We start from the raw sequence: 11,450 nt of genomic DNA on the forward strand, positions 1-11,450 counted from the left end.
AGACTGTTGTTGTTGTCGTTATTATCCTAGACATCAATTCTATTCTGTCCATACCAACTTCCAATTTCTCTAGTTTTTATTATTTATAATTTTAAAGTTCATAACTCAAGACATGTATGCGTGTGTATCTTTACCGAGAAAAAACTAAGGACTCCAAGAAAGGTGTGACTGGAATAAATAAGTTTGTCTAATAATATACACTTGCATATTGTTTTGAAATACCAAAAACAAAAACACATGACAAAAGGAAAAGAATTATACAGTGTTAGCAGCTATACACCCAGCCCAGCCCGACCAGTCTTGTGCATTAACCGCTTGTACAAACCTGCTCATATTCGACCCGACCCGCGACGTAGCCAGCTCATAGCTTTATCTTTCTGTACTTTCCAACAAGACTAGAGTGCATTAATTAGATTGATCAAGGCTTTCTCTTGTCCATCTTTGCCTGAATATTATACCACTTCTTTGCTCCAGATGATTTTTTATCGTCTTTCAAAATAACCCGTTTTTTACTTCTACTGCTACTACTACCTATTTGTGGGGCGGTTGTGTATGACGCGTGTATCTCGTTTCTTTGTTTAAGAAGCTCTTCAATCTACAACATAGAACTGAATCATACCCTTCATCAACAAATATAAACCATAAAAATGCACATACCGTTTGCATTTCTTGCCTATATCTGCTTGTCATAGCGGTAAATTGTTCAAGAACCTAAGAAAACACCACAGTAAGTTTTATTCATGAAATTAAAAGGAAGGATTCTCTAATGTCTAAACCAAACCAAACCTGTCTGTATTCAGTTTCAAATTTTGCGATTTCCGTTCGTTTTGAAGAAAGATGTGCTTCGACCGCGCGCAGATTCTCTTTTTCGTTAACAAAAGAAGCTGTAGAAAGAATTTCAATTGTGTAGCTTGCACTTTTAAAGAAGTTGTCACCTGCACAAAAATATCAAAAGGTAGTGTGGGTCAGATATGCACATATAAGACGCTTTTAAATAAAAATAATCAATCTAACCGTAAATAGCGAATGTATGAACACCAGCTTTTAATTCGGTAATCTCACACGGCTCAAATCCTTCTAGCTTTTTAAAGAAAGCGGTATCCGGATCCTTCTTAGCCATCTGGACCCCACTCATCATAGAGAAGATGATGATAATAAGTTGATATGTATTATTAAAGTAAGATAACTGTCTGTGTAATGTGTACTCACTAGGCTAGATTGTTGATCCAATCTATAGACAGGGAAACCAAGGAAATACATTCCAGCTGCTGTCACCTTTCCTTTTTTTGCACTGTCTTCCTAAAATGGAAAAAAGTTCAATAAAACAACTTAACTAATTATTAAGTTTTAGGGCTACAAAAGCCATAACAAGTTTAATGACTGCATACCTGCAGAGCGAGATTCAGTCCGCCGTTTTCATCGCGCTCAAAATATAAAAGCTACAATATAGACATCCTATAATTAGTCAAGTTATGAAACGAATGAGTAAATAGAAAAATCATGAATTTACAAACCTTGAACTTGCTCTTTTCTGATGATTGTGCTCGGCAAACTATTCCAGCCTGTGCTTCCTTTTCTGTTATTCTAACAGAATAGAAATGAGCACACTGCCTTTCAACCTGTTCAGAAATGTGACATATGTCATATGAAATACACACGCACATGCACCCGATTAAAATAAAGGAAACGAAAGCAAAAAACAACAACCAACCTTTCTGGAAACAGGCTTCCCCAAAGCAAGTGGAAGGGTGGGGACTGCACCGTTTATCGCCTCCTCTAACACGGTTGCTGATACAAGAGTTTTGATTGGCACTCCAAGTTTGCTGCCACGTTTAAAAAACCTCAAACTCGAAGCCTTTTTGGTATTGTAAGTTAAAAAAACACACACACAAGGAATTAAAAAAAAAGACCTGAAAAATGCAGCAACCATGGTGCTCATAGCTCCTAAATTAGAAAGATCAAGCTCCAATTCCTGGGTTTCAGCTTCAATAGCCTGATGATCAGTGGAAGAAGATTATGATGTGAGCATACATAATATGGATTGAGTAGTGGAATGAATGGTGACCTCAAAACCAGCAGTGTCATAGTGTTTGCGTTTATCGGGATCGGATAATATATTATACGAATAAGTGATCTCCTTAAACATATCAGCTGATTTAGGGTCATTTGCATTTTTGTCAGGATGGTACCTAACATTATTATAACTCTTATCAATCAAATGAAATAAAAAGATAAGATTAGCAATTAAAGAAGTATGAATTGAATTTACAAAACCAAATCTTGTAAATATATATAGGTCAATCATATCATATCATAATAATAATCATAAGAAAAGAAGAAGAATATATATATATCTATATATATATATATATATGAGCAATTAATGATGAGAAAAGATATATACATACTTCAAAGCCAATCTACGGTAAGCAGTCTTGATTTGTTGATCTGTGGAGGTGACAGAAACACCAAGAACCTCGTATGGGTCTCTCCTTAATTGATTCTCTCCTTTATTTTTATTATTGTTGTTATTCTTGTCCGATTTGGATCTCGGCATTCTTTGAAACCAAAAGCTACGGGATCAAGAATAAGAAGAAGAGGAAGAAAGCATGGACATTTATTTGGAGAAACCCTCAAAAGGAAACTGATTTTGATTTTGATTTTGATTTTGATTTGGAGGAGATGATGTAAGCTTTCTTTTCTTTTCTTGGAAAACAAAATTAGAAATCAAGAAATGGAGGGGAAATTAGTTGGAACTCGTTTCTTGGAAAACATATTGTTTCAATTACCCCTTAATGTTTTCATAACCCGCTTTCACTCATATAATTTCTACTCAAACTTATCCCGGACCTGGCGGTGCTAGTTTTTCGGGTTTCAAAGTTTCAATCTAGAATCGAAACCCAACCTAAATCTCTTACAATTTTTTCAACCATAACAAACAAGACCGATATAATCGTTTTCAGTATGCCTTGATTAGTACCACACCAGGCCTCATGGGCCTAGCCGTACGACTAATAGTGTCGGTTTTGCTAATTTATCAAAGTTTGGTTACGCAACGGAAAATATATAATAAAATATTTACTTTTATAACATAGAGAATTAAATATCATTATTCGTTTACAAATTACTTTATTTAAAAACAAGTTTACATATGGTTCTTTTACAAAATTAGCTGAGCCATCGGCTGTATTCTATGCCGAGAGATCTTATATCTCCACTGGGTATTTCCACCTTCATATCTTACTCCTGATTACCTGAAAACACTTTTAAAAATACATCAGATATACGCTAGTGAATAATGCTGACTCGATAAAAGGTTTTCATAAATCGTTATGACACAACACCAATAGCGTTCAGCGACTCAGTGGGTCTCAATCCCATCTAATCGGAACTAAACATACGCACAAACCACTTAAAGGACGGTTACGCGCCCTAGGGACAGTAACTAGCCCTGATGTGCTAAAAGTAGTTATATAAAAACACGGTAATCTAGACACTATGCAATAAATTCTAGACTTTTAGACTTAACTAAAACTACTAACCGGCAAGTGTACCAGTTGACTCTAGTACAGTTTAGTAAGTCTGGATATCGAACCCACGAGACTCTTTAAATTACGTTAACTAGCTAATTAAACTAAAATACAGACACGGCTATTTATTTGTTTGTTTTAAAAGGGGTTTTAATAAAATACTAAATTAAACTATTATTAGAAACTAATTAAGAAAAACGAGTAAATTAAACGAAAGACAAGTTTGTTGATTTTAATCAAATGATAATGAGAAACCACCAAGGCTAGAATCCCCTAAGTTTCTGTTGTCAATTAACCGGTAAAGTATTTAGTTATGGAACTGGGATCGTAAAATAGACGTTTAAAAGAAAACCTGAACAGGACCCTGACCCTTCTCAAGAAGACACATATGGGTTTCTAATAAGTTTTAACGCGCACCAGTTTTAGAAATCAAGTTTCCTTACGGTCACCTAATTTATTATGAACAAGTTTCTTTATACGAATCCTACCTTACCTCGCGGAAACTAAAGGCGGTCTAATATGTTCAATTGACTCGATAGACCAAACTAACCAATCAAACCTAGACGGACTCCTTACGAAGAACTAAATTTAGCAAGCTTGATTAACAAAGACCTATCAATAATCTAGCACGTTACATCTATTTAGATTAGCAGCACACTTAGGTTTATTTAATTAAATAATATTATTCCTATGGTCTTATTCGAAATCAATCATAAAATAGTCAAAACACAAAGTTGATGACCTAATAGCAACCTATCATATGACAAACAATATCAAGACAACTATGGAATAATAAAACTCAATTAAGCAATCCTAAGCACACATATGCATCAGTTAAACATAATCAAACCTTTTACTTAATTCATAAGACCATAACGTAAAATAAATCCCAAATCAAAATCAAACGTCAACAAAGGTTCATCACGTGCCTAGACAGTCTATAATATCTAGCCAATCATCGCAAAATCAAACACAGTAGTTATAAAGGAAATCATGGTGAAAAATAATGTAAACGGAAGAAAATAGGTGATAAAACTCGCAATCTTCGTTCTTGGTCGAGGAGCACTTCACCGACTAATTCCTTGTCTTCAAACCCGTCAAAATATGCAATCCTAAGCTCCGGGAAACTCCAAATTCGGCTTTGGTTCGCAGATTTTGTTTTAGGTTAAGCTTAGGGGTGTTTATATAGACTTTCATGGCCCAAAGCCCTAATTTTCGTGGAATATTCCAGAACAGATGGCCCATAGCGCTGCGCAACCAGCTTTTGCCTCCCTGGCTGCGCAGCACGGTGTGCTAGGGGGTGGGAGCTGGAGCGATTTGGTCCGGTTCAATCCTGATGCGTTCCGATTCGGTTCCTGATCCTCCGGTTCTCCGATTTAGCTTGTTTTTGCTTGTTTTACGCCCTTTTTCGCTACGGTCGAATCCCGAAACCTAAAATATACAAACATGTTTGTAGTATACAAATCTTATCGAGCTAAAATCAAATATACACGAGATTTATATATATTTAACGTTATATCAAGCCCCATGGTTAGTATGCCTGTAGTGTGCCCACTACAGATCATATATGTAAGGATCCAGAAATATATGTATTTTAGCCTGGGTGTCTAATATGTATTACCTTGTATCAATACATTTTAGAGGATTGAACCAAGTTATCAACCCTTATATCAATACTTTTCTGACTCTTTAAATATAAATGAATATCCATAAATTTTAAAAGATTATATACTTTGTAAAAAGGTACAAGTTTTTACACAAAAAGGGTTGAGCGTATTCACCTTTTGATGTGTTGTTCAACTAACAATTTCTCTGTATTTGATGCACGATTCCTTCGGACCTATAGTTCGAGAATAATAGTTTAATAATTTATCTAGATAGAATGATCTAGCTTCAGACCGTTGGTCTGATTTATAGCTTTAAACCTTGATAAAATATTTCTTTTATATAAAAGTCATTTTTATTCAAAATGATTACTTTAGTTCGTATGACGTTTGGTTTTGCATGCTTTGGCCTAATAGGTTCGAACATTTTCATCAAGCTATCCAGTAAAGTAAACGGGTCCCGCGGTTGATTGGGATTTATAATAATTATTTTCCTTAAACAAGAAACTTGACTACCGGTATTATCTCCCTTTCAGTTACTACATGGCCGTCACGCTTTTATGCTTAATTATTTATATATATCTTTTTTATAAAAAAAATAATGTTTCTTCCTTTAAAATAATTTTTTAATATTTCTTCCTTTGAAAAAAAATTAATGTTCTTCGGTTGGGTTTCGGGTAAAAATGACAGCCCTAGTCAAACCAGTATGCTTAACTGTAACACCCAATAAATATCACGTCCAGATTGGAATATTTAGAAGTCTAAGCAGGTAATAATTTGCAAAGTATAGTTCAAGGATAAAAAGGAAATTTTGGGAAAGTTGGCTCAATGAACCGTTGAGGAAATCCCTACCGGTTGTTAATGACCAAGTTCACACGATTAGGCAATCAATTGGGTTTTGAGACATGGAATATGATGATGCGTTAATTTTTGACGCATGTAGGCAGTGTTGTAGAGATTTCTAGTCGGGCGGTGGGGTGGGGACTAGTAATAATCGGGATTGAAAATTTACCTATAATTTTGATTTATATATAAACACATTTTTATGTAATTTTTATATATACAAAAATTTTGGTATGTAATATGTATATATACACACATTTTTATGTATACATATATGGAATCGCCAGTAACTGACCGAAAACTGCTCGAGTCGTTGGAAATTGGAAGGAAACCGTCACATATTGCTGAAAATCGGCCAGAATTAAGAACGAGTTATGGTCCAGTTAGGACTGATTAAGCACGACTACCAATTACCCAAAAATTAATCAGGCACGGCCGACTAGCGATTAATTACCGACTGGTCCCAATTTTTACATCAATGCTTGTATGTGACTGAGCCTCCCAAGTGACTGCCAACGGACCGCCGACAACAAGATAATTTCTGATGAACAGGGGAGTGATATGTGTCCGATGACTCAATTAAGCTAGTTGCTCAACAGGCCATTAAGGTTTTTCCCAATAGTCCTAAGAGGGTAAGTTGGTGGCTCAATGGGCCATTAAGAATTTTTCTCGATGGCCATGTTTGACTATAAATAGAGGGTATTGATGCTAGACTGTCGCTATCTAATCAAAAACTATTAAATCAGTGTCCTAATCACCTAAGCAAGCTAGGGTAAGTAGGGTGTCGAACCACGAGGAGTATGTGGTTAGTGTGCAGTGAAACCGATTCCTAACATTATGAAGTGAACTATATCAAAGTGCTGATCACACTAGCAAACACTTTAATTTTATAAGAAATGAACAATTAATCAAGTGTTCAATCAATTAACAAGTAAATCACACCCGGGAATTCAAGTAAGCAAACTAACAGCAAACTCATGCACATAACAGATGAACTATCTTGTGTCAACTACAGACTGACTAACCGGTTAAACCTTAGGCATCCACACTCGCTAACACACGGCACTGGTTATCAAATGATCCCTGCCAGTGTGACTCAACTAAGGGTAAACGTATGCTTTCTTGTAATTAACAGGTCAAAACAATCCTACGAGCAATTATTATAGTAACCGACAAACTAATCGTTTTGATCGACAAAAACCTAAACCGACTAAATGCACGGACATACTAAACATCAATACTCATAGATTAACCAAAAGATAATTACAATTCGTTGTTCGAGTACATGAGAAAATAACTGAAAGATTACAAACTGTACATCCCGAGTATGACTCGAAAGGATTAGCCGCGATTCGTCATCTCTCGGTCTTCAATCTTGATGTTATAGATCATGTAAGTGAAGTAGAGATGATTGGAATTAATGGTTTTCTCCTTTTCTTCTCTCCAAATGGTCTGGTAACTGCTTCACGAGATCCCCCTTCTCAAACCCTAACTTTTTTCTTATATAGGGTTTTAAATTTGGAATCACGTGGTTTTATTTTGGCTCAGCATATGATACTCTAGTTTCAGCAAATGGTACTCTACTCAGCAAATGGTACTCTAACTTTAGAGTATGATACTCTAACTCAACAAACCATACTTTAAAAACTCCTGATGTACGCTCCTCTTATTCTCAGAATATGATAATCTGTTTTCAGCAAATGATATGCTAAGCCAACTTTTACCCAGATTCTTCAGTTTTGATCATACACTATCACACAACATCCCGGGTCTTCATTCCGTGCTCGTACAGATCTAAATTAAGCACGCTAAGTACCTGTGACCTGAAACACAATAAACAGGTATGAAGTACCAAAGTTCCAACTTTGAATGAATAAAAAAACTAAGTTAATGAACAAAACTATGTACAAATAAACCGAACATCACATCCCCACACTTATTTTTTTTTTGCCCTCAAGCAAAACTCTAAAGCAAACATTAACTGCCATCATAGGTCAATCAATTATCACCATTAATACTAGCAAGGTTTAAGGTCAAACCCAGTTTTCTAGACTGACACTTTCTAGATTGACAACCCATAAATAAAGTTAATGCTACAATAAAACTATATAACCGTCCAGACAAGGGTACTTTATTCCCGGTTAGGGCATACATGTTCATACCCCTCACACTATCAACACTCCTCTCGGCTTATTTAGTGACCCAGGAGGATGAAACCCAGTTAAACAAACCAATATACAAACTTATGAATATAAACGAACTAAATACACAATCAACTGCTATTTACATACTCAACTACTAAACAGATAACTTCTTTTTGTCTTTTTGTTGAATTTTTTTTTCTTTTTTTCTTTTTTTTTTTGACATCAAATTATAACTCTGACTTCACAACTTTACAACTCATCTGACTAAGTACAACTCGATACATATACGAATCGGTAACGAACTGGATATCATCACACGAGTTAAATAAAATAAAGGCCAAGGCTTGAATCAGTGTTTAATGTTCAGTTTAGCAAATGAAAAGGAATATGGTCTAAATGGGCTCTTAAGGGATAATGTCAGATAAGGAATTTATTTAGTAGGAAATTATGTATGGAACGGGTTTTCTAAAGTCCTAATCTCCATACAGGTGGTGGTATTAAGATCTTGATAAGCATGTGACTAGCAAGTTCTAATTCTGTAAAACATACCGGTTTCCCTCAATCAATGCCAAGACATGTTTTATATCTGTTATATACCATGTGTATTAAGTATAGGGGCTAATCTCACAATATGTCTGGAAATAAGGGCTGCTGATATGAAACATGTATACACATCCCTTTGACTCGTTATCCCTGCCTAAACGATTCCATTTTCAACTTCTCATTTAAAAACATTTGTCGGGAAAACTATCGAGTAGCTGAAAAACCAACCATGACCAAAAACCTCTAACTTGGCATTAATAGCAATAAGTGACAATTAATAACTTAGGTTTCTGAATACTCTTCGAGGTACTATAGGGCTAAAATTTTCAATTTCCCCCATCCCCACACTTGAGGTTGACATTGTCCTCAATGTTAAAATTTTAAAACAATTAACGAACATTTGAGGGACGAGATTGAAATTGAGTGTTTAACAATTTAAAACTCGGGGCACTAATGTGATGGTTCTAACACAAAAATCTACAATTACACTCTCAACACGTAAACTAAAATAACAAAATAGATTATGAAACTGAAATCACCTGATATGACTGATAAGGCAAAACTAAAAAATGGCTCGCAAACCCTCGAGAAAACTCGTCTTTTCCAAAGACTAAAACTGAATCTGCAAAATCTCAAAACATGTAGAAGCAAGCTTCTCACCGTGTGTAAGACATAAGTCTTTTAAGAATTTTGCAAAAAATGAAGTGTTAGTTCATTTTATTAAAAATTATTACCGAGCTGAATTAGTTAAGTTTCATAATAAATATTGTTAAATGAGTTAAAATGTTAAAAGACCTAACTCACTTTTGTAGGAATCACGGTTGCATTTAGCGTATGAAACAAGCCTTTTAAACCTCCCGTAGCCCGGGTGGACGAGTAAGGTCTCGTGAGGGTTTATAGTGAACTACACCCACAAAGTTATAATACAACAAAATTTACAAAATCACCTAAATCCGTCATATGCATCGGTAATACGGGTCATTCGGACCCGGCGGTGGATATGGTTGAGCGTGCCCAAAAGATGATTCCATGAAACTGTGATGAACCGACCTCATATCTGAAAATGTCGACTGACCCGGATCTTCCGCCGACGGTGGAAGTGGTGGACGATAGGGGACCCAATTAGATGAGTAAATCTGCGGATAAGGTGGAGGTGTACGATCTGGGTTAGTCCGAATATTCATCCAATCGACCAGGGAAGGTGTCTCCTGATATGGCAACCCTGCCTGATAATCTCTATAATGTCGAATTTGTTCCTCATAAATAAATCTCATTCGATAATCCTCTTCCCTAGCATATACCATGCTCTGTATAAACTGCCTCATAAGCCTCTCTTGTTTAGCCCTCCACCTCAGGGTTTCATCATAATATCTAGTGGCCCTATCCCATGACAACCGCTCGAAAGATGTCCATCTCCCATACATTGCTAGAGTCTTGAGTAACCTCCCAGCATGTTGCCTCACTTCAGGAATAACCGGTTCCTGCACTATCTCATTTTCTTCCTCTACATCATCTATTGGAACTTCGAGTTGTCTCTGGCCCCTCTTATCTCTCAGTATGTGGGTCCTAGCTGTCTTCTCATAATACCAATCCATCCCACCTAATTTCTTGAGACTAATCGGGTGGCCACCAATTTTCATTACCGGTGTATCGGTATCAACTACTTTTGCATGTTTCAAAAACTTTGATAACAACCGGCAATACGGAATCATCCTTCGTTCTGAACTCTCCCTAGATTCCCAAATATTCATTAAAATCAACTGTTTAATTGACAATCGCGGCTTTCTCGTGACCAATGCATACAACACCTTTATCTCCGCATAACGAATTTTTTACAAGTCACTAGTTCTTGGAGGAACATTCCTCCACATAAATCCTGTCAGTAACTTAGGTAGCACCTTCAAATGCTTCCTATACAATTTCATACTAGAGGATATCCTCTCTTCAGGTATAGCAAACAATTCCAGTAACATCTTTAACCACTCTTCTCCCTTTTTACCCTTGGAACAGATCCGTGTCTCAGGTAGATAGTCATAAGATTGTGGGTGTTTTGTATCATATTTTACCAGCTTCCCAATCAAGTCAAATGACAACACCGCTTTCTTTCCGTTAACATAACCCGTTAGTTTAGTTGTTCTTGGGGGGTTCTTTCCATCATCCCTTCTTAATGTAGACATCCACTCTACAATCTCTTTACCATACACGCCCTCATTACACTCATTGTTAAACACCAACACCTCTGACCAACCTAACTTCTCAAAACACTGGGGCACTCCAAATGGCTCAAAATCATCAACCTTTGTGGTTTTCTCACATACTAACACATCTTTGAAGTGTCCTGCTTTATTAATCTTTTTATTATATAAATCCTTATGACAAGCGGGATCTAAACTCGATAAGAGTACACCTTTGTGCCAAATGGAACTTCCACTTTGCTCTTCCTCGACGTCCGTGCAACCTTGCTCAACTTCAACATCATGTGATTCGTACCTAGACTGCTCATAACTAGATTCTGAGGATGAAGATTCAACCCGCTGCTTCTTGTTGTTCGGATTATACGAGGATGCGGCTTCTTTCCTTTTTCTCAAATTTAAGTTCCTTGTTTGTGGAGGCATATCTGTGATACAGTTCATAATTAGCATTTAAGAACATAAAAATATCAATTGCAAAACAAAACATGCGTTCATTCCCAAAAACAAAGCTCAATCACATGGATTTTTATACCAAAAACATCACCAAGTATTTGTTGCAGACAAACAGTAACATAACCAAACAGTAACATAACT

The 11,450-nt window shown here is 36.2% G+C and overlaps 1 protein-coding gene across 1 annotated transcript; it reads right to left on the reverse strand.

Annotated features, from left to right (window-relative positions):
- Positions 1-297: 297 nt before the first annotated feature.
- Positions 298-2,557, reverse strand: LOC143585262 (chaperone protein dnaJ 16-like). Its single transcript, XM_077067081.1, has 11 exons — positions 2,409-2,557; positions 2,066-2,189; positions 1,911-1,993; positions 1,712-1,823; positions 1,515-1,619; positions 1,389-1,439; positions 1,210-1,299; positions 1,015-1,120; positions 787-935; positions 658-711; positions 298-595 (listed from the first exon to the last, which is right to left on the reverse strand). Exons 1-11 carry the CDS (start codon positions 2,555-2,557, stop codon positions 419-421), a joined length of 1,200 nt encoding a protein of 399 aa, XP_076923196.1. The 3' UTR covers positions 298-418.
- Positions 2,558-11,450: the final 8,893 nt, after the last annotated feature.

The sequence above is a fragment of the Bidens hawaiensis genome, unplaced genomic scaffold (genome assembly GCF_021521415.1).
Source record: "Bidens hawaiensis isolate Kalapana, Puna unplaced genomic scaffold, B.hawaiensis_p1.1 tig00033656_1, whole genome shotgun sequence".
NCBI lineage: Eukaryota > Viridiplantae > Streptophyta > Magnoliopsida > Asterales > Asteraceae > Bidens > Bidens hawaiensis.